The sequence below is a fragment of the Giraffa tippelskirchi genome, chromosome 1 (assembly GCF_054371585.1).
Source record: "Giraffa tippelskirchi isolate mGirTip1 chromosome 1, T2T-mGirTip1v1.2.pri, whole genome shotgun sequence".
NCBI classification, from domain to species: domain Eukaryota; kingdom Metazoa; phylum Chordata; class Mammalia; order Artiodactyla; family Giraffidae; genus Giraffa; species Giraffa tippelskirchi.
In genome coordinates, this window is record NC_137275.1 from 79,736,241 (window position 1) to 79,760,626 (window position 24,386).

General features: G+C 42.7%; 1 protein-coding gene across 1 annotated transcript; it reads left to right on the top strand.

The window, feature by feature from the left end:
• Window positions 1-4,234: 4,234 nt before the first annotated feature.
• On the top strand, window positions 4,235-5,293 carry ATOH1 (atonal bHLH transcription factor 1). Its single transcript, XM_081573544.1, has one exon. The coding sequence runs from the start codon at window positions 4,235-4,237 to the stop codon at window positions 5,291-5,293; it is 1,059 nt and encodes a 352-aa protein (XP_081429670.1).
• Window positions 5,294-24,386: the final 19,093 nt, after the last annotated feature.

A 24,386-nucleotide genomic window follows, 5' to 3' on the forward strand; every position in this document is an offset into this window, starting at 1 on the left:
CTTTCCTTTTCTCCTTTGCTTTTTGCTTCTCTTCTTTTCCCAGCTATTTGTAAGGCCTCCTCAGACAGCCATTTTGCTTTTTTGCATTTCTTTTCCATGGGGATGGTCTTGATCCCTGTCTCCTGTACAATGTCACGAACCTCTGTCCATAGTTCATCAGGCCCTCTGTCTATCAGATCTAGTCCCTTAAATCTGTCACTTCCACTGTATAATCATAAGGGATTTGATTTAGGTCATACCTGAATGGTCTAGTGGTTTTCCCTACTTTCTTCAATTTAAGTCTGAATTTGGCAATAAGGAGTTCATGATCTGAGCCACAGTCAGCTCCCAGTCTTGTCTTTGCTGACTGCATAGAGCTTCTCCATCTTTGGCTGCAAAGAATATAATCAATTATATTAATTATATGAGTACTTCATAATACATGAAAAATCAGGAAGCACATAATATCATGTACTACTCTGAAAGATGCTATGATTGATGAATGGGTTCCAATTGTGACAGACTGATACATCCATTGTATCCCCCAATGGGGATACAACAAACCCCATTGTTGTATTCCCCCAACAAACCTTGATCTAATTGTTTCATTCATTGTTGTCAATTACTTAAATAAAAATTTTCATTAGGGGTTGTGAAATTTTGAATTTTCTAAGTCTTTTATTTCTTCTGTCCTTATTAGATGGAATTAATTTGAAGAGAAATTTTCCTGATGAACTAAGGCAATACCATCTGATTGCTCTGAAATGCCATTCACATAGGAATGATAGGATATGCTTAATTATTCCTCATAATTGCTATAAACAATGGTGAAAACAATACTTCTGGGGCTATGGGAGTTCCTTTGTTTGGTTGCTTGATTTTTCTTTCTTTCTTTTTTTTTTTTTAATATTTGTAACCTGATCAGAACACTGCCTAGGAGAATTTGTAAAGATTTAAATTTTTTACTTTAAATAACCTGTAGAAGAATACATTTTAAGTTAATATTTAATTTGGGGCACATCTTGAGAAATATTTTTTGACTTTTTATGAATTGAATAGTCATTAAAACTTGAGAATTCATAAACCCATTGAATACATACTCTACTGTAGCTGGGCAGAACAACATTTAACTTAAAGTTTCAGCAATAACTACAGGCCCCAGCACTTGTATAATGCTTGGCTAGAAATGAATTGGTAACTCTAGACATGCGAAGAACAAATTAAATATGCCTATTTGATGTGTTCACTTTTTATTCAAGAGAATGTCAAACTTATAGAAAAGTTGAAAGCATAATGCAAGGAACCTTTTTTAGTAAACGATTTGAGAATAAGCTGAATATTTTAGTGAGTAGTTCCTGAAAAGGAGAACGTTCTCTTCTCTTATATAACCACAATAAAGCCATCAAAATCAGGAAATTAACATTGCTACCATCCCTGGAATTAGTTCAGTTTTCCAAGAACCCTGGTCTATTTAGTGGGCAATTTATTTGGAAAGTAAAATCTGATAGCTAGATATGCTCATTGCTGATCCCAAGCCCTGAAAATGAAAAGAACTAGGGAATATATACATATATATGAATGCACATACACTCCACATTTATATCTATTCTATTCCTATATCATCTATTTATACATATTGAAAACCATAAATTCATATCAAAATCTCCAATTCAAATTCAACACCACAGCTTTGTCCATTTCCATATTTGTAATTCCCTTCTCTGACAGTGAGAAACCTTACTCTTATTTTCCTCAAATGCTTACTTTTTTTTAATTAGTCCTTCTGTATTTAGCTAATCAGGCTTCCCAGGTGGCTCAGTGGTAAAGAACCCACCAGCCAGTACAGGAGCTGAAGGAGACTTGGGTTTGATCCCTGGGTGGGGAAGATCCCCTGGAGGAGGAAATGGCAACCCACTCCAGTATTCTTGCCTGGAGAATCCAATGGACAGAGGAGCCTGGTGGGCTACAGTCCATGGGGTTGCAAAGAGTTGGACACGACTGAGCAGGCACACACATTTAACTAATTCAACTGTGCAGCACAGAAAAGCCCTCCACTTTATGCTTAAACTGCCACATGCAATACTCAGCTGCTTCTGCCACTCACTATCCAGCCCCTACGGAGACTTACATTAGGTAGTGTTTGACATCCCACGACTGAAAGCTTCTGCAGAGGTACCCAGTTCATGAAACTCAGGCTCCAATCCCATGCTCTGGGCCTCAAGCTCCCACCTCCAACTCAGACGTCTAGCTTCCCCTGCCTACCTGATGGAAAAGAAGGAAAGCAGTGGAGGGGTGGGGGAGAGAGGTGAAGAAAAAGAGCTTCCTCTTCATTCTCAGAGCAAAAGAAACGTATTTCACCATAAACTACACACACTCTCTCTCTCTCTCTCTCTCTATCTCCATAAAGCTACAGAAGACAGATGATAGATCAATCGATCTATCTATCCATCCATCACTCAAAACTAAATCCAGTCTAGTCCTGGAGATTCTTTTGTCCAGGGAGTTCTAAATGGCAGGTTAGATCAAGTCCCTGTGACTACTAGTGAAAACAACTTTCAGTCATTTCTCGGCACTGTAAAACCATGTTCCAAGGACCATTCTCTGCCGGCATTTTTCTTCAGCATCTTTTCCAGAGGACGAAACTCTTTTACGGAGGACAGCCACCGCTAAAGTGGAAAACAGCACTAGCATAAGCTGGCTGCGTCCCACTGGCTTGAGGAAGGTAAGGTGCAGGAGAGAGTGGAGCAGGGTTGGGCGCCAGCATGGGCATGCCCGGGGCCGGGGCGTTTCTTATTGGCTTTTTGGCATGACTACCCGAGGCCCCAGCTGCAGGCGCGGAGGGAGGGTGATGTTCACCCGGGAGACAGCCTCCCAGCTTCGCCCAGGACCTCCCGGGTTTCAGCGCTCCGCCAGGCGGCGGCCGCGGCTGGGGTAGGGCGTTGGGGAGAGCACACCCTAACTGATCTGGGGTGCGGTGACTTAGGCTGTGGTTTCTAGGTGTTTGCCACAGAAGCCTCGCGCCGTATTAAACTTGAGGCTTCTGAGTCAGGTCAGATCTCTCCGGGCTTCTTTACCGTGAGGGTATTCCGAATTGTCCGGAACTCAAGCTCCTGTTCTTTTGCCACCTCCCTCCCCTTGCTCTGCAGTTATTATGAAGTCCTACTGTGGGTGTTGAAACGACACAATATCCCTGCCCTAAAACTACTCTGAGGAGAGTTTTCTGCAGATTACTAGATAGAGTTTTCTATCAGGCCTCAGGGTGCTGGGAAAGGGGAACGGAGAGGATTTGGGGTGGGGGTGGGGATTTGGAGTTTGGTACGTTCTGTAACTGTACCAGAGCTTTACTTTCCATTAAGAAAGAGACTACATAATGTCGATCTGGAGCGAGAGGTGAAAAATGAGAAACATATTCGGAGATCTTTTTTTTTTTAATTCCAATATTGATTTTAAATGGTGAACGTCATTTAGCAATTATGTATCTATGAATACATAATGAAATACAGATACATGTATGTATGACATGCATACATATGCATGTATACATATGCCATATTCTATATGAGAGATTTTAAACGTGTGGCACAAACGGTGCGAACTGCGATCCCAGCGTGAAGAAGCAAAGGGCAAACGGACTTCTCTCTTCTCCGCGAGAGCCCTCTTCGCCCCAGACGCGTCTAGCCTCGTCCGGAGCCGCTCGCCTGCCCGGCGGCGGCGCACTTCTGACCCGAGTCTGCTCTGGCTCCAGCCAAGAGTCCGCTCCGCAACCGCTCACGCAACCCAGCCTCTGGCGGGGTGACACAACACCGGAGTCAAATTACAACCCGCAATTAACATATGAATCTACGAACTTAACAGAGAAGGGGAAAAAAAAAAAACCTGGAGCTGCCGCCGGAGCGCTCCACTAGCAGGAACTTTTCTCCCGGTGTAAAAACTCTTTGATTGGCTGCTCGCACGCGCCTGCCCGCGCCCTCCATTGGCTGAGCAGACACGCGACCGGCGCGAGGAGGGGGCTGGGAGAGGAGCGGGGGGAGACACACTGGCGCGTGCCGCTTTTTAAAGGGGCGCAGCGCCTTCAGCAACCAGAGAAGCTTCGTTGCACGCGACCTGGTGTGTGATCTCCGAGTGGGTGGGGGAGGGTCGAGGAGGGAAAAAAAAAAAACTAAGACATTGCAGTAGAGACCCAGGAAGGGTTTTTTGGTTGAGCTTGTTTGCCAGTGCCTCCTCCGACCCTGAGCCTCCGAGCCTCTGCAGTGCAATGTCCCGCCTGCTGCATGCAGAAGAGTGGGCTGAGGTGAAGGAGTTGGGGGACCACCATCGCCATCCTCAGCCGCAGCACCTCCCGCAGCCGCCGCCGCCCCAGCCTCCTGCGACCCTGCAGGCGAGAGAGCATCCGGTCTACCCGGCCGAGCTGTCCCTCCTGGACAGTACCGACCCACGCGCCTGGCTGGCTCCCACTTTGCAGGGCATCTGCACGGCACGCGCCGCCCAGTACTTGCTCCATTCCCCAGAGCTGGGTGCCTCCGAGGCCGCCGCGCCCCGGGACGAGGCGGACGCCCGAGGGGAGCTGGTGAGAAGGAGCGGCGGCAGTGGCAGCGGCAAGAGCCCGGGACAGGTGAAAGTGCGGGAACAGCTGTGCAAGCTGAAAGGCGGGGTGGTGGTAGATGAGTTGGGCTGCAGCCGCCAGCGCGCCCCTTCCAGCAAACAGGTGAACGGGGTGCAGAAGCAAAGGCGGCTGGCAGCCAACGCCAGGGAGCGACGCAGGATGCACGGGCTGAATCACGCCTTCGACCAGCTTCGCAACGTTATCCCGTCCTTCAACAACGACAAGAAGCTGTCCAAGTACGAGACGCTGCAGATGGCCCAGATCTACATCAACGCCTTGTCCGAGCTGCTTCAAACCCCCAGCAGCGGAGACCAGCCGCCGCCGCCACCAGCATCTTGCAAGAGCGACCACCACCACCTTCGCGCGGCCGCCCCTTACGAAGCAGGCGCGGGCACCGCGACCTCAGCGGGGACGCCGCCTGCCTCGGGAGGGGCTCAGCGACCGACCCCTCCCGGCAGCTGCCGGACTCGCTTTTCGGCCCCGGCTTCCGCCGGCGGGTACTCGGTGCAGCTGGAAGCTTTGCACTTCTCGACTTTCGAGGACAGCGCCCTGACGGCGATGATGGCGCAAAAGAACTTGTCGCCTTCGCTGCCTGGGGGCATCCTGCAGCCAGTGCAGGAGGAAAGTAGCAAAACTTCCCCCCGATCCCACAGAAGCGACGGGGAGTTTTCCCCCCATTCCCATTACAGTGACTCGGATGAGGCAAGTTAGGAAGGTGTCCAAAACCCGGAAAACTGAGACAGAAACAAAATCACCCTTTTCCAGAGCCCCGCGGCAAAAGATCCCCGCACCCTTTTAATTTTTGCTAAGTGATGGTCGTTGTTTAGCAACGACTTGGCTTCAGATGGCAGCTACATTTGATGGTTTGCGAAAGCCGCCGCTATTCCAAACTTCCTATCGTCCATATTGTTCGGTGAATGCTTGCTGTTAAAAGTTGTGTTCTGTTCTCCCACATTCTGCTCCCCCTGTAGATAGATACGGTTTAATTATATGTACTCATACATAGCAACATTATTCTAGTTCTCTGCTGCCAATACGCTGCTAAAACGTCGAATCTACTTCTCTGTCGCTGGTTTGTGTTTAATTTATTTTATGCCCTGGGCATCCATCCTTGTGTGTTGCGCGCACTCGCGTGTGGCAGAGTGAGTATTCCGAGGTTGTCTCCCAAAATTCTTTGTGAAACGCAAAGTTAATGCTTCCAAAGTGAATAAGTTTTGACTATGAAATTGTTGGAAAACAATGAACTTTGAGGTTTATATATTGCATAAACATACCCAGTATGTATATCGGACCGCGAGAACCTTGGCGTCTTTTCGGAAACTTGGCGCACGCACTTTATCAGCCGCCACTACTGCGGCTCTGGGACAAACTCAACTGCCAATTGCTGACCAGTTTTGCTTTTGTTTTTTTAAATACGGTCACTTATAATCCTTATGCTCTTTACAAATGTTTGTTTAAAAATAAATAAATAAATAACCTACATCCAGTAGTGTCAAAAGCATTTGGTCAATTTTATTTTACTTTAATATCAGAAGATGTATTTATTATTGAGTGTTTGCTACCATTTTTACTTATCTTGATTCTTTTTTTTTTACGTTTTTCTACTCGAGATCATTTTATTTTAATTTAGCAAAGCCAACTGCCATTGTTTTATGTATTCCTTTTGCAAAATGATAAAAATAAACATGAAAATAACTTTTACTTGTCAGTTACTTATTTCATTCTAATATAAGCATGAAAAACAGTTGTAAATGACCTTAAATGTTTGAACTGTCTTCTATTAAATGCAAGTTTATGTGAACCACGAGTTTTGAAGAAAAATTCTGTTATAAACCTTGTAGCATCAAGTAGTACCAGAAATCCAATACAGAAAAGCGATTAGGTCAATAATTAAATGGTGAGAAAACCTTTCCCAAATTTTCAATACAATTTTGCCTCTAGAATCTTCCCAGCATCTTTCCGTGCTCCTTATTCCCATTCCCAACAACCTCTGCAAGGAGTCTGAGGTCTCCTAGTATCTAGCCAGTAGTGAACTTTACCAGGATTGCTATTTCACTTCATAAAAACTTTAGCCAAGTTGAAAGCTTTCCTCCCGCCCCGAAGTTCAAATATACAACACAAGCTTTCTCTCCTTCCTCCCTCCTGCTCTCTCATTCTCTCTTCTTTGTGGGAGGCGGGGGTTGGGGGGGAGGAGTGGGGAAGCCACTGAGAGGAAAAGAGAACAATGGAAAAGAACTTGACGGGAAAGGGGTATTGGGGTTCACTGATTCAAAAAATAGAAACCTGCAGTCATCCTAGGAAATGGTTGTGCTACACTCACTTTTTTCTTTCCAAACTATTCTACTTCTTCCAGTGAAGATGATGTTTGCTTTAATCTTGTCCTTCTAAATTAATGCCTATGTAGAAAATGTTTAACTACATTTTTTAGTCAGTGGCAGAAACTAAACAGTGCACTTACTCTCACCTCACCATTCTCAGGAAAAATATATCCTGGGTCTCAGGATCATAGATTTAGACAAAGTTAATATGAAGTGTGTGTGTAGAAAGCAGACTTTTTAAAATGTTCTTGGCAAACGTGAGAGTAAAACTATTTATTAAAGACTGGGTGAATTTCCACTGGCTAAACTCTGCTGGATTGGAGAGGTTGATTTTAAGCCAAATCCTTTGTATTTTGTGTCTACATTGAGATAAATGGCGACAACAGGGAAGTGGGCTGGAGGAAGGGGGGAAGTGAGAGAAGGTTAGTTTAATTGCTCCTGAATTCTCTTCTTCCAGCCAGCACCTTGCAAAAAGGAGAGCACCACAAACTGGGTTTGCAGAGAAAGGAATGTGCGCGGGGAAACGAAGTTCTGGTCTAGAGTAGGGAATCGAGGAACAAACTATTAACTGACCACCTAGGGATCCATGGCTTTCGCCTGAAGCTGACGACCAAGGGAAGCCAAAGACTCGCCAGCTCTCAGAGAAAGTGGTGGCTCGTGACACTTTCCAGAGGCAGAAACAATGCACCTGACCCTTAGATAACCTTTTGCACCCAACGAGTTTGCTGTGCTCCCTGATAAACATCAGGAATCTTCGGACTGTTGAATAAATCAAGCGATTGCTTCTAACACATTTCCATTTCGTTCTCCATCAGCAGACTCAACAGGCATAGACAAACTTGCAGGATGAACATACACATATTTTTATAGTTATTTGGCTTGGTTTGTTTGCACGCAGGTGTGGATGGAGAGAGAAGAGGACCTAGAATTGTTTTATCCGTTATGAATCAGTAGGGGAAGGACAAGACTAAGAAAAAATAAAGCTGCGGGTTGTTTTTTTTTTTTTTTTTCAAAGAAAACAATCTGTATTTCATTTTCCAAAGCTATTTATGCTCCTTTGGTGTTAACCAGAGTTAAAAGACTCTTAAAAGTTATTTCTTTTCTTCTTATGGACTCCAAGAAATTTCAACGGAAATGACACTAGGAACATCTTCCTCCACATCTTTTATAAATGAGACTATTGTCCCTGACTTGTCCCAAAATTACACAGCTAGAAAATGTCAATATTCAGAACTGGAGCTTTCTGCTCCTATCCACTATGTCAATGTGCCCACAGATTTTCTCTAAGAAAATAGATGGATAGGCGCTACAGCAATGTAAATGCTCAGGGATCCCCACCCACTGCCCCTTGTACCACAACAATAGTCAGATATTTATACTTTTAAATGTTAGTAGCATTATATATGAAGTGGAGAAAATGCCAGCTTCATTCAGTAGAGTCACTTTCCATTTCTTCTCTCAAGAATAGCCATACAGAATATCAGACTGGAGATTCTATATCACACTGATTGAAAAGGACAAATTCTTCTGACCCATCAAGAGATGCATAAAAAAGCCAGATTACTTTGCAATAAATTAAGTGCTCAAAGTTAAAACGAGGACTTCAACCTCTTTTCTTTCCTTCATTCTATTTCTTTCTTTTAACGCTGGCATTTCTTTGAAAGAGATGTCCAATCACATTTCCATTTTAAGGTTCTGCTATGGAGTTTGCATAACAAACGTTTGGCAGCTCGCTCTCTTACACTCCATTAACAAGCTGTAACATATAGCTGCAGGTTGCTATAATCTCATTAATATTTTGGAAACTTGAATATTGAGTATTTCTGAGTGCTCATTCCCCATATGCCAGACCACTCCTGCCATGCTGACTGGTTCCTTTCTCTCCATTATTAGCAATTAGCTTCTACCTTCCAAAGTCAGATCCAAGTATCCAAGATACTAGCAAAGGAATCAACTATGTGTGCAAGTTAGGCATGCTTAATGTCACCCAAACAAACAAAGAGGCAGCGTTTCTTAAAGAAATGAAGATAGATAAATCGGGTTAGTCTTTTGCGACGCTGCCCGTGCTTTCTAGAGTTTTACATGCTTTAAACAGCTTGCTTTGTATTTTATCTTACATTCTGTCTTCCACCCCACCACCACTTTTATCTGTGGAGAACTTTGGCTCACCACACTTTGTGAAACTTATTTGATATCACAGAAAACGTAAGAAGTTTCTTTTTGGCAACCGGCAAGTTTAAACACGACTCCACGGTACTTTGCTAACTAGGGGTCCCGCTTGACCAGAAAAAATGCGGGGTAGTTAATTTCCTTAATCTTAACTAAAGCAGGACCAACGCTTTCCTTAGGCCTTTCTGTTGATTTTAGAGGTTTAAACCTGAACCACATAAGCAGTCTTTCATTAAAAGGATATCTTATAATTACTTCTCTCCTCTGTTCATTTGAAAGTTCAAGAAAGACATGATCAACTTCCTCTTGGCAGTTCCAGAGCCCACTTGGAGATGGAAACGAAAAGCAGCAAACCCATTTGGCAATGGCAATCTAGATTTGTCAGCTGCAATCTGGAAAAACCAGCAAGTCCTGGTGAGAGTTAAACACGACCTCTAGTAGTTGAAGCGATTGCAGTTGGTGTTGGGTGAAGGGGTGAGAAATGGGGGAGGTGGGGTAGCTATAATAAAGGTGAAGTTTTCTTCTGTTTTTTGACGTTACTCTCACCAGCCACCCTCATCCGAGGCGGAGCAGAGTCCCGGAGAGAATCGCAGACCACGGAGGTCCCTCCTCTTCTGCTAGGCCACGAACCAGAAAAGGCCAACGGAGCGGAGAATGGGTTAAATCCTGGGACTCAGGGGAGAGGCTTGGGAGGAGAGAAGTCGGGGGGGAGATAAAGAAAAGGACAGGAATCAAGAAGCGTGGGGGTGGTTTGCCGTAATGTGAGTGTTTCTTAATTAGAGAACGGCTGACAATAGAGGGGCTGGCAGAGGCTCCTGGCCGCGGTGCCGAGCGTCTGGAGCGGAGCACGCGCTGTCAGCTGGTGAGCGCACTCTCCTTTCAGGCAGCTCCCCGGGGAGCAGCGCGGCCACATTTAACACCAACATCACCCCTCCCCGGCCTCCTCCACCCCGGCCTCCTCCGCGTCCACAGCCCTCCTCGGCCCCCCGCCGGCAGAACTCACAGAAGCGAGCGTCTCTCGCCGCCTCCCGCGCCAGGCCCGGGCCCCTCTCCTCCCCCAGCTTCGCAGCGGGAGCCGCCACTGCCCACTGCACCTCCCGGCAACCGGCCGGGCGAGAAAAGAGGCCGCGGGAAGGGAAAGCCAAGCAATGCCAAGGGGAGGGGAAGCTGGGGGCGGCGGCGGCGGCGGGCGAGCTGCGGGGTCGTCCGCGAAGAGCCGGGCTGGGGACTGAGGCACCTGAAGCGGTGAAGCGGCACCGCGCCGAGGGCCTCGCAGACGCGCTCCTCGACTGCCCGGCCCGGGCTTGCAGGGGAAGATGCGTTCACCTTTTCTAATCAAAGATACAGTTCTTCAGTCCCTCTCTTAGACTTAAAACATTCTCTGTTCTCTGGATATACAGATGCTGTTACAGTTGTTAGAGGTCAAGCTTTGATTGGAAAGAGTGCACGATCACTGTCTCTCACAATCCAAGGCCCAGACGCAAATCGATGACTTCCTTTCTTTCAGCGCCTTAAGAAAAACAGAACTAAGCACTGTGGTACCAAGATTTGAGGCCTCTCTATATCCCATTTCCTATTTCAGTCCTGCTTCCAAAACCAAGAGAGAAATAGAAGAGGTTTTTGCCGCCTAGTCTGCAGGAAGTCAGGCCCATGAGGCAAGTTCATGCTGTTCTCCAGGGAAACCAAAAAATTCCTCCAAAGACATGAAAAACAAGATGCTCTCCAATATAAGCTTTGGGTTTTAGCTGTAACAATTCTGTTAAAAGTGTTAGTCGTTCAGTCCTGTCCAACTCCTCGGGAACCCATGAACTGTAGTCCACCGGGCTCCTCTATGCATGGAATTCACCAGGCAAGAACACTAGAGTGGGTTGCCATGCCGTCCTCCAGGGTATTGTCCTGATCCAGGGATCGAACCTGGGTCTCCCACATTGCAGGCAGGTTCTTTACCATCTGAGCTACCAGAGAAGCCCGACTGAAGAGTTATGTGATCTAATAAAGGAGATAGTGTTCTGATGAGGGGTTCACCAGGCCCACCTACTGTCAAGATGAGGCTGGAAGGTGTGAGCTAGGTCTTAGGTGGCTGTCTTGGGATTTCCCAAGATAGCAGATGTAGTCATTCTTCAGAGCCACTAGCCACTTATTTGTCTCTTTCAGAGGCCTTTCCTCACAATCCTTGTTGCTTTCCTGCCCCTACAAACACTTGGCCTTGGAATGTTGGTGGGGGAAGGACTAGGATTGTGAGGGGTCCTTAACCTGGGGGTGAGGTAGAATTTGAGGAAGGAGTAGGCATCATTTTTTGGTCTTTATGTCTTAAATGCCACAAAACTAAGAGAGATCTGAAAACATAGGGCCACCTGTTGACCAGGAAGGTAGAAGTTCAGTTCTTTTCACTTTTGATAACAACCTAACAAAAATATACAGGATTTCTTTTCTTAAAATTTCTTATAACCCAAAAGACATTGATTTGGTAGGTCAAAGAACGACTCCAGGAAGCTTCCTACAGCATTCCCAGCTGAATCTGATCCAAATGGAGGCAAGGACCACACCATGAAAAGCACCAACCTACAGGAGTCTATGGTAGACTTCTTACTGACATTGCCTATGGAAATGGACAGAAAAGGATACTGGCTATAGTAATCCCCTTTTGCCTTCTTTTTTATAACACTCATTTTTCCAAGAAGAGAGGAGAAGACAGCTTAGATTATCGAAGCCCATGAACCTGACTTCGTTGTTGCTTTCAGTCTATGAGGCCGTGACAATATGCTCCAGGCCTGAGGTACTTCAACTCTAAAGCAATACCAGCTGCCTTTGGTGTCATAAGGGCATCAGTCCAGGAGGTGCAAGACCTTTCCCCCTTTCTCCGTTAGAGAAGTCAAAATCATAACCAGTGAATGCTTGTGAAAAGCAGGGAGCAAGACTCTTCTTAAGCTACACAAACTCTAAGAGAAGTAGGGAGATAGAGTCAGGTTGTCATGATGCCTTTAAGGTTGATAAATGAAGTTGCATCACTCTGTAATAACTCAGTATGTGTTTAGAGGACCACTGACTTTGATGGCAGGGTCACCCACCTATAACCTAAGTGAAAAAGTAGTTGTTCTCTTGTGTTGATATTCTAAGAATAAAGAGAAAAGCAATTTTATTATTTAGAAGGCAATGACCTCATGAAGAGCAAGACTTCCTTTGGTGACTGCCTCTCTTATTCTTTTCAAACTCTTGCCCCACTCTCTCTTATTCATATTCCCTCATCTCTCCTCCTTTTACTCAATGAATGAGGACTGTATGGGTGCTGATGGTAGAGTAGCACTGGGGTTCACCACCCTGAGAGAAACACACACACAAAATCGAGCCTCTGCCGTTTACAGAACTTAGAACTTGGTGGGATCTCAGAGTAAAACATGGAAAAGAAGCTTTGTGGTACTGTAGCTGAGAGTAGCATTCTTGCTTCAAATGGGTCACCCACTTTTGGAGTCTTATGTTAGCCATCAAACTATTTCATCCACAGTTACAAGGGCACCCTTCTCATAGCCTTCATTGTTTCCCTTCAAAAACAGTAGAGATTCTGAGTGGTTTGAAACCCTCAGTGCTAATCTTCAAATCAACCACAATTCCAGTCTCTTCCTTTTGAACTGAGGATACCTTTGTTTCTTATGGTTACTGAGAGTGTAGTCATAAATTCATACCTCAGAAACTGAGGCTCTGAGAGAGATTAAATGGTCTGCTGAAGATAACATAGCCTCAGCACTGCAGAGTCCATGACCACAGGGGTCTCTGAGTCTAGAATCAGAGTTCTTCCTGCCACATTTCACCTGCCTCAGGTGCATATTTTCAGGCAGTCACCTTACACCTGCTCCTCCTATTCTCGGTCAAACTTGCTGGTGATGATAGTAGAGATTCCTAAACTCTTCCACTTTACAGTTGCTCCAGAGAGATAATTTTCTGGAGATGATCATGGACCAGGCTCCAATATGAACAGATTTAAGAGATAACTATTTAGAATAATTTTTCATTTAGAATGCCAGCTTTGCTCCTCTGATTCAACTGATACTATACACAAGTGTTCTTATTCTGTATAGAAATTCATTTATGCTCTCATCTGGAAAAATCCATCCAAATACTAAATACACATGTAGGTTAGAGAATGAGACAAAGAATGCTATATGAAAGTGTATCTTGAAGAGTAATGGCCCAAAGCAAGTCATTTCACAAAATTGTCACTTTATGTAGGATGGGAAGAAAATGGGGTATAATTTTTATTGTTTCTCTTGGAGGGTGAAGTAAATTAACCTGCTACATTTGTAATTGTGGATACATTCAATGATAGCATACATTTTTTATTCCCCTAGTCTTCTGAGCTATTGGTTTTTTCCCCTTAAACTTTCCTCCAAGTAAACATTTACCATTGCCTGACTGGTTCAGAATCTGAAAAAAACATTTCTTTGTTTTGAAAAGTTCTGTTCTCTATATATCAAAAATCAGTACTCACTTTTATAACTCTTTATTCATTGGTTTTGGGCTTCCCGGGTGGCTCAGCAGTAAAGAATCCAACTGCCAATGTAGGAGATGAAGGAAATGTGGGTTCAGCTTCTGAGTTGGGAAGATCCCCTGGAGAAAGAAATGGTAACCCATTCCAGTATTCTTGCCCGAGAAATAACTTGGACAGAGGAGCCTTGAAGACTACAGTCTATGGGGTCACAAAAGAGTCAGATACAACTTAGAGACTAAAAAATAGCAATTCATTGGTTTAAAGCAAGCTCTTCTATATTGCCTGTGACTTAAGTGCTTTCACAACCTGCCCCCCTCAACACACACAAGGAGTGAAGTGGAGAGTAGAGGTATTTGAAATGCAGAAAATATTTCTAATCAAAAAAGGAAAGTTTGCAAGCAGTTAAATGGGTCACACCTTAGAACCAAGAAATAAGCTTTGTACTTGCTGTCTTACCTATATAGTTTCCCTTATTGCTCCTTCCTATCTGCATCCCAGGACAACACCTGAGAATTTAGTTCAGAGCCCTTTTTGCCAAGACTTAAACCCAGACTGACTCTTAACCTGTCCCTCATGATTGTACATGTGACCCACCTGGCCGCTACTATTTTGGACTGTCTCTATACCTATTTCCAGAAAGGGAGTTCAAAGCTGTGACAAAGCATCTTTCCTACTTAGTGCTGCTCTCAAAATGGCCCTAAGGAATTCACTGTAGGCTAGGAGGCTACTTTCCCAACATTTTGTTGTATGTGTCTGTCCTTGTCCCTCCAGTGTGTCCATTTTGCTGTCAACAAGGAGAGGTCTGACCTACTCAGTCCAAGGCCACCGGCTCTGCTTCAGGGTTTTCTCATATGTGCAAGGACTGGAGGGTGGGGCAAGGAGGCATGGTTGCTCAGCCAAAGACTATATTAAGGAGGGAGTCCAGGCCTCCTTCAGGGCTGTAGAAGGGGAGGTAATCTAGCTGGTCGGTTTGGGAGAGTCTCTGGAGCACTTTCCCAGGTCCCAGGCATTTTATATGTAGGTCTCTTTTGGTGGGCCCTTCTCCACCCTCACTCTCTTAGGAAATAAAGAAGAAAATAATCCATTTTTTTAACTAGGACTTGTCCCCCAAATCCTGCTTTCACCTCTGAGCTATCTCTTCTGGGTGCCTCACCAATCTTCCAAGGTCTAGTGAAGATTCATCTTGTTTTCTTTTCTCCTGGGACCTCAAGCGAAGCTCTAGATACTTCACTGAAACTGCTTTTAAAAGGGCCAGCCCCTTGAGCGTAGGCAGCCATGTCTACTTTGACTTTGCCACTATCCCAGTGGTGGACATATAGTGCCCATGGAGGAAACAAGTGCAAGTCAAGGTCACGCAAGCCTCTGAGTGCGCTGCCGGCCACAGAATCCATCCCTTGTCTTGCTTTCTCTTTAAATTAGATGGGCTCATTAAATTGATTGCAGCCAAAACCAGAACCTCTTTCTGCTTTGAAAACTCCTACAAGGCCTAACAGGTTCTTCCCTCCTTTTTTTGACTTTTGTCCTAACCCTTGAACTCCCCAGGCTGGGGTAAGTGCTCCCACCTGTGTTCCTATAGTCCTCTTAACAAGTGGTGTCGTTAACTGTTTTGGAAGCGCTCTTGCGTGAGCCCTCCGTGAGCCCCTCGAGTGAGGGCAAGGTCTTAGGCACCTGTGCAGCCGAGCTCAGAGACCCCCAATATGCCTTTCTGTGCTTTATCTGGAACGATCGATACCCGAGGTCGGTTTTGGAAAGAGGCTTCCCGCGCTGACCGGGGGCGGTGGGGACCTGAAGACGCGCGGCAGCCTCCCGGGCCACACCGCACGATCCCTGGAAGGCCGGCGGGCCCAACCAGCCTCTTTCCCCGACTTCCCCTAGCTACTTGGGTTTTCTAGAGCCTGTTTCCCTTCCACTCTCAGTCTTCCCTTCCTTTCTATGAGCTCTCGCGGGCTCCATATTCATTTTCTACTTTCAGTAGCCACGTCTCTATCAACCGGCGCTCCCTCAACCCTTAAGTCATCCATTAAGTTCCTTTTCCACGTTTTTCTTCCATCCCCCACGCCCTCAATCTTTGGTCGCCAATACTGATCCTTAGCTAGTGATTGTATTTCGTGTCTCTGCTCCTTTACCAAAGGCGCCCTAACCTCACGGCTCTCCATGCCTCGGGTTTTCCCTCTTGGTCTCTCGCCTCCCACGGGCAGGGCCAGACCTGAGCAAACACTTCGCTGCCTGGAGAGCATGACCGCTCCGCCACCTCCCAGCGGCGGGGCAGGAGCAAGTTAGCATCTTGCAAAGATGGAAAAATCCGCAGCGCCTCCTGTAGGAGCAGCTTCCGGCACCGGCCCTTAACCCTGGCCCGGGAAGGGAGCAGAGGTGGGAGGTGTGGGTGGGCAGAGCTGGGGAAACCGGATCTCCTGTCGGTGTGACCTGCCCTGAAGGTTTTCTCTCTCGGGGTTTTCTTTCCCCTATTCTTTCCCCCTCCCCGCTCTCTCCAGACAAAACTACCCAGCAGTGTTTCGTTGACTGCGCTGTCGACTTTGGCCTCCTAATCTCGGTTAAATCAACTCGGGATCACTGATGCAGGTCAGCATCAGCCCATCTGTTTGATCAAGAGTCAGAGATGTCTATTTCTTTTGCGGTCAGAATTCTTCCCCGGGGCAGGCACCTTGCTATAGTAACCTTCATTTAATACTTGCATTATCGTTAGCATCTGAGCTCATCAACATGTCTTTGGGAACGATCCCTCCGCCAGCCTTTGGGACTTCACTCGGGTTCAAGGAACACCTTTTTCAAATTCACCTTGACTGCAATCTAAAGACCTTGCAGGTACTTTTAATACCAAATAGCCACTAAGCAATGCTACAGTTTTCAGGATGATTTCTCTCTAAAAACAATCCTCAGTTCTTTCCGTCTCCCCGCCCCCTTTGTGTACTCTTTTCAATTTATTTTCACCTAGGCAATAAATGAAATTCTCCCAAAGACTCTCTTCAATCAAGGAGAGTTTTTGGTCCATCATGCTTGTTAACATGTTTGCAGGACACTTAGAAAGAACAATAGAGGAAATGAGATGAGCCATTCAGAACTGTGTCCTGAAGTTTACCAAGGTAATTGATCCTTTCACTGGGTCCTCCTGAATTTTTCAACAGTAAATTAGTTTCATCTCTAACAGATGGTTTCACCATTAGATGTTTAACAGGCAGCAGAAGATTTATGTAATTTCTAAATTTACACCATAAGAAAGATAAGAATGAATACTTGAGACATTTGGTTTAAATAATAATACTTATAGAAATCAGAGGAGAGAGGGAGGGAGAGCACACACACTACTGCAGAACTTGCAGAAGGGATTTGCACCTGTAGGACTTGAGGTTGCTTAATGTCTGCTCAAGTCTAGAGGTGTTTACCAGGACAGCTGGCAAGTAGGGGGTTAATCATTACAGAAAATGATGCATCATATCTTTCCAGCTTGCTTTATACAGAAGGGCAGTAAAGATTTATGCTTTAGGAAAAGGATAAAACTGATATTTTCAGAGTGTGGCTGCATCCTTTGAAAGTTTAATTTCTAAGGAAATGTAGATCATCTATGTTTTGGAACATCCCTTGCTCTCCCTAAAAGAACTATGATTTTGTAGAAGATTACCTTGATATTCCTAGGCTATGTGAAAACTTCTTGCATTTCTGAAAAGTTCTAACATCTATTGCTTGTAAGAATATTGAACTACAGCTCAGTGGTAAAGAACCTGCCTGCCAATGCGGGAGAAGTGGGTTTGATCCCTGGGTCAGGAAGATCCCCTGAAGGGGGAAATACCTACCCACTCCAGTTTTCTTGCCTGAGAAATCCCATGGACAGAGGAGCCTGGCGGGCTACAGTCCATGTGGTCACAAAAGAGTTGGACACGACTTAGCAACTAAACAATATTTTTAAAAGAGAAAATTCTCTAGATAGTTCAATAAATTAGGTAATACTGCTTGGCTAAATTAGTTTCCTTTCTTGCAGTGCTTAAAAAGAGAGTGCTTTGTGCTCCAATAGTCTTAATTACTGTTAACCACATTTTAATTTAGATAAATTTATCAAATGCTTTTTTTCCCCATAGAGGCGATGTTTCTTTCTTATATTTGTGGAAAATTAATTCATGGATATCAATAAGATAGGTATATCTTATTACTATATATCTCTCTGGTATTGTGTTTTCCAATTCCAGTAAAACCAGGTTGAAAGCGTGGTCTGTCACCAGCTAGTTATTAACAAAAACAGTATTCATTGCCATCCTGGTTTTAGGCAGCATCTGAAGCTCCCTGCAGTTCGATCCTGTGATTATTAACTCACTTCCCACCAGTATCTTATACAGACCCATTATCTACTGTCAATATTTTTATAGCCTATGAGGAGAAGTCCTACTTACTTCCTGTTAGAAGGGAGGGAACAGGGTTTTTTCTTCTTTTTTTAAGTAGATAAATATGTACTCTACAAATATGTTTGACTGAGGAGGTAAAAAGGGAGGGAAAGGAGAGCCTAGCATCTGCTGTCTCGCGGGCTCATTGTGTGGTTAATAATTGCTCCAGAATAGTTTTACAGGGTGTAGGCTTTCAGAAACAAGGGTTACTGAAAGATCCAGGCCTGAAAATTTTTTTCAGTTCTGTTCATACACCAAATCCTAGACAGTAGGTAAGATTTTTGTAATTGTTGATGTTGTTTTAACCAACTTACCTCAGTATAAACCGTTTGCTTTCCTTGCTTTGAGAAATATCTTAAGGTACATTTTCCTGAAAGGAATGAACCCGTGTATGGTTTCCCCATTCAAGAGAATGGAGCTTCAAAATTTAAGACTGTCACAGGGATATACTTAGTATTGTCAAGGCTCTACTTTGTATAAATACACACCTTTTAAAGAGTTTATGCAAACAAGTCTTTAGCTCAAAGTATACTTTAGAAAGTGACATTTATAACCTTCCTGTATTCTTTACCTCATGACTACTCTGATCAACTAAAAGACTGAGGTAAATGATCACAGATAAGGGATAACAAGAAATATTGTGGTGAATCATGATGTTTTTAATATAAATTGACACATAATGTTCCACTTTGAAAATGTTCAAGTTGAAAATGTTTCTGTCAAGAATTAGAAGACTCGGTGTTTAGAATTATATCTTTTTAAAAGAGCAAAGATGTGAAGGCAGTCAATCCAATTTTCACCCCTAGTTTTCTCATTAATTCTGTGTACCTAGGGCAAAGTATTTACCTCTGTGAGCCTCAGTATCCTTATATATATAGGAAGAAAAACAATTTAACCTGAGCTTCCTACCTTATAGATTGTTATGAAAATCATATGAGATCATATATGCTTATATATGTATATATACATGTATATTTAATAATATGTGTATATGTATATGATAACACATAGGAATCATACAAGATAACATATATGTGTCAGTCAGGTTAGGCCATGTTATGCTGTGAAAACAAACAGGACAAAAATCTCAGTGATCTAACCAACAAAATTTTATTTCTTGTTCAAAATAAAAAACTATAATAAGTCAGTTCAGGCTTATCTTGTTATCTCTTAGGAACCCAGAATGACACAATAGCCATCATCTCAAACATTGTTAATACCCAGATACAGATGGAAAGAAGGGTCTAGAAGCAATTATATCATCTGCTTGGAACTGACACATATCACTTCAGTTCCTAATTCATTGACCTGAACTATTCACAAGGCCCTATCCAACCACAGCGAAAGCCTACCATGGAGGAGACCCAGGACTACATAGAGGACAGCATTAACTACCACCACACTTTGTGGGGGGAAATTGTAAATGGCAAAGTGCTTTACAGCTGAAAAGTGTAGAAGTAGACTGAGGATTTCTAATAATTAGAGTCAAGATGAATTCGTTTAAAATCAGCACTGTTTTGTGATTTAACCCTCTAAAGTGAACTTACTTGGAGGTCATTATATTAAATGGTATGGCTATATTTCCTTGGAGTTACAGAAAACATTGGCCCAGAGCTTCCAGAGATGAAGCTTGACATTTTACTTGACCCCAAGTTAGATCACAGTTTTCCTAACATATAGGTCTTTAGACATTCACTGAAACATCTAATTAAAAAATATATACAGGTGTGATGCAACAGTAGAATCTGTTTCTGTGCTCTTGGAGGAGCAAAAATAGTCATAAATAATTGCTGTATATATCATTTGTGGATAAACCAGTCATTTCCAAGATTAAGTAGATAAAAGGGAGTAAGGAAGAACCAATTTTAGCTAATATTACAAAGTGGAATGACTATATTAAAGTGCCAATAACCTCTCTTTGAGAATATTTTTCATTGTGAAATTATGTCTCAATTCAGGTGGACTCATTTTGCTTAAGATTTTAGAGCTGAGATTGCAAACTGGTGAGAGATGACGATGACCTGGGGCTTTCCTGTTAGCTCAGTGATAGGGAATCTGCCTGCATTGCAGGAACTGCAGGAGACATGAGTTCCATTCTGGGTGGGGAAGATCCCTGGAGGAGGACATGGCAACCCACTCCAGTATTCTTGCCTGGAGAATCCCATGGACAGAGGAGCCTGACGGGCTAGAATCCATGGGGTCGCAAAAAGTTGGACACAACTGAAGCAACTTAACATGGATGACGATGACCTGGATCAGGTAAGTAGTGTGAATGGTGGGGACCTGTCAAATTTTGGACCTAGTATAAATGTATAGACAACAGAATTGGCTGACATATGAAAGTGAGATATGAGGGAAAGAAAGAGGTATGAGCAATTGGAGGAATGGTGTTGCCATTAGCTGAGATGAGAGAGAGCAAAAGAAACAGCTTGATTGTGATGGGCAGGAGGATCAGTTTGGACACGTTAAATCTTCTTTGAGGAGCTCTTAGTGACTTAACTGCTGAGTATCAAGAAGGATGAATCTGTTTAAACAAAAATAGAATGAAGTTTAATTAACTTTAAAGAAGCAGTAGCGGAGAGAAGTCATTGTATCATTTGTTGTTGTTTTGTCACTAAGTCATGTCCCACTCACTGCAACCCTATGGACTGTAGCCTACCAGGCTCCTCTGTCCGTTTGATTTCTCAGGCAAGAATCCTGGAGTGGGTTTGCCATTTCCTTCTCCAGGGGATCTACCTGATCCAGGGATCAAATCTGTGTCTCCTCCATTGGCAAGCGGATTATTTACTGCTGAGCCACCAGGGAAGCCCAATGTATCATTAGGAAATCTGAATTCCAATCACTTAATATTTAGGTATCTGAGTTCAAATCCTGGCATCTCTACTTACCATATGGTGTGACCTTGAATAAGTTATTTAACCTCTCTAGAGAGTTTTGTTTCTTCATTTGTCAAGCGAGTATAATCATTTTACCACTTTATAGATTTATCCATATTGTGGGTTTAACACAATGCATTGCACATGATGAGCAGACAGTAAATATTTGCAAATATTTTCCAAAGCAATAACATGGCTTGTCTCTTTTGCTAGACTTGAGACATACAGAGACATCTCTCATTCTCCCTTTATTTGCTAGCCCTAGCAAAACATATGAAATAGAGTAACTGTTAAATTAATGAGAACCTGCAGCTGAGTGGAGCTAAGAAAGGCTGGAATATGAATCCCTTCTCTAACACTGGCCATTAGTCATTGTTCTCACTAAATCCTGGTAGTAATGATGGGAACAGTTTTATATAGGTAATAGAGATTGAATAGATCTTTGACTATAGAGTTGTAAGGAAAGTTATGTCAGGTAAAAGGAAGAGCTCCCAGAAAAGCAGAGAGATAGAAAGATGTATGATATTCTTTTAGCTCAGATTCCTCAGGAGTTAATTAAATCTCTGTTATGGCCTAAATATATTACTCCTGTATATTTTCACACAAGACTGGTACCACCAAGATGGAAATATAAAAGAAAATGAATCAGAGTAAGCTAAAAGGATACCACCTCATGGTATAATGAACTCACCTTGGAACTGGGAGATCAGAACTCTCCTCATTTCTGTGATAAGCATGGACTCCTTGAACCTTGCCATCCCTGATGGCTCAGACGGTAAAGTGTCTGCCTGCAATGTGGGAGACCTGGGTTCGATACCTGGGTTGGGAAGATCCCCTGGAGAAGGAAATGGCAACACACTCCAGTACCCTTGCCTGGAAAATCCCATGGACGGAGGAGCCTGGTAGGCTACAGTCCATGGGGTCACAAAGAGTCGGACATGACTGAGTGACCACTTTCCTTTCCTTTCCTTGAGCCTTAGTTCTTATATCTACTCAAACTTACAGGCTTGTTGTGAGGATCAAATGAAATTGTTCATGTGAAATTTACTGATACATTTATAAATCTATTTGTAAACTGCAAAGACCTATTAATGCACAATGGAAATCCCAGATTTGAGCAATAAATTGTGGATTAGCAGTACTTGAGAGTGACTTAAGACTTCATGCTTCCACTATAGGAGCACAGGTTCAGTCCCTGGTCAGGGAACTAAGATCCCTCATGCTGAGCAGTATGGCCAAAATTTAAAAAAAAAAAGATTAACAAATACAGAACAAATATACAAAGTGATGAATGATGATCAACAGATAAATATCTTTGACATGTACAGGATGTCCAAATTAACTCGAATTGAAGATATGTGTAACACATAAAACTATAAAATTTTTAGGAGAAAATCATTGTGACCTAGAGTTAAGCAAAGAATTTTTAGAGTTAACACTAAAAACATGATCTATAAAAGAAAAAAAAACTTATAAATTGGAGTTCATCAAAATTAAAAGTTTTGCCTTGCAAAAGATACTATTAAGATAATGAAAAGACAAAGTAAAAGCTGGAAGAAAATACTTGCAAATCACACGTCAAATAAAGTATATTTGTGCAGAATATATAAGAAACTCTTAAAACCCAACAATAAGAAAAGAAACAATTTAATGAGTGTGATGAAATTATTCTGCATGCTGATTGTGGGAATGGTTATATGAATTCATACATGTGTTAAAACTCAGAAATGCACATCAGAAAGTCAATCATTGTTCATTTAAAACATAAAATAAGAAAGGGAGTGCTTAAAATAGTAATTGTGATTCTAGAAGAATAAAACTGCTACCAGAAAAAGTAAATGAAGAGAGATGGTCAACTCATCTTGATGATTCAAAGTGTATGCACTATGAGTACTAAAAATTATGTCATATATCATGACTTTATTGTCATAACTCAGACCCAGTGAGAGAGGACAAAGATTGGAGTCAAAGTCTAGAACATAATGCTTATTGATCTTGAGGGTGACATTGCTTGGAAGGATCCAGGTTTTAATAATAGATTGGCCAAAACATACATCATTGTAATTTAACACATAAGTTCTAAGAAAATAGATTTTACCAAAATCCCATGATTAAAAAGGATATAGAGAACAAAGAAGAGGTTCAGAAGAAACACATCCAAATGGCAGTTAAAAAACGAGAAAAGTAGAAAAGCATATTCTGTATTATATTCTTTTATATCAAAGGGTGTGTGTGTATGTGTGTGTGTGTACACTTGCTTTTTCTCTCTTACCAAACTCTAAATTTCTTGAGTACAGGAGCCAAGATAGATGAGCCTTAGAGCTGGCAATCTTGTTAGGAGTATGAAGTAGAGGTGGAACGCTCCTAATAGGATATGTGTGTAGAAGGTACTTTTAAATGCTAGATATAGTGCTTTCCTTAAGATTGTATGCTTATTTGGGATGGGAGATGGTGAATAACAGATATTGTGGTAGATCTAACCACAGTCTAACCACCTACTGACACTGTCAACTAGGAGAAATATTCTGTTCATGTTTATACCCCTTCCAACACTGAACATACTGACTGGTATTCAATAAATGCTTAATTAAAATTGTTCATTTGAAATTGAGTAGAAACCTTCCTCCAATTCTCAGTTGTTACCTAAATTGTCCAAGAAAATCAGGTCCTTTGAGATAGGGTGCAAAAGATGTTAAGGAACGGGTCAATCACAGAATAATTCTATCCCTTGTGCCAAGTATTTAAGTAACTCTAGTTCTCAGTTAAACAAAGATACTGTTTGAGGTGAGTGCAGAAAACTGAATTTTCCACACCCTTAGAAGAAATTTCAACTGCACAAAAAGCACAGCATCTTAAAATGTTCTAGGCTGATATTTACTGGTCAGACTCCTCAGAGAAAAAAACCTTATTATATTAACAAAGACATTTTATTTTGAGGGTGAATGTGATTGTTACACTGTAAGTCACAAAAAGTTAATCAATTATAATCTCAAGTTAAAAATTTTGAAACATGAGCACAATTTTTAATCAAGGCATTTACTGAAGTATGTAAGTGAAGAAAAAATGACCTTTGGATCTGTCCTTGCTTTGCCTGGATGATTAATTTCAATTTTTTTTTTGCTTTACACACCCTGCCATAAACTTTTTTATTTACACTTTATTGTAACTGACTCCATGTCATTTGCTCTTGCTTAATAATAATCGGTTAACAGCAAGTGCAGGTGTTCTCAAGGATGCGGCCCTTCCAGAGAGTGGTACTAAACAGTTTTTTTGAAAAATCATTATAAAAAGCATAAAGATAAAACTCTCATTCCAATGTCTGGCAGGGGAAAACTTCTACCTATGCAAAGAAGGAGTCAAGGATGGAGAAACTGAACAGTAAAAATTAGTAGTAACTTACCTGTTCTAAATTTATTTGTTGCCCTTCTTCTTAAGGTTTGATCAATCGCACCTAATGGTCCCACCCTAATTTGCCACCATGATTAGTGGCTGGCACCCTCAGTTTTACATGGTGATTGTTCTATGTTTTCATGTTATGTTTAGATGTTAAAAGTTATAATTAAACTT

Coding starts and splice junctions, on each gene's coding strand:
- ATOH1 (XM_081573544.1), top strand. CDS start 4,235: ATGTCCCGCCTGCTGCATGCAGAAGAGTGGGCTGAGGTGAAGGAGTTG.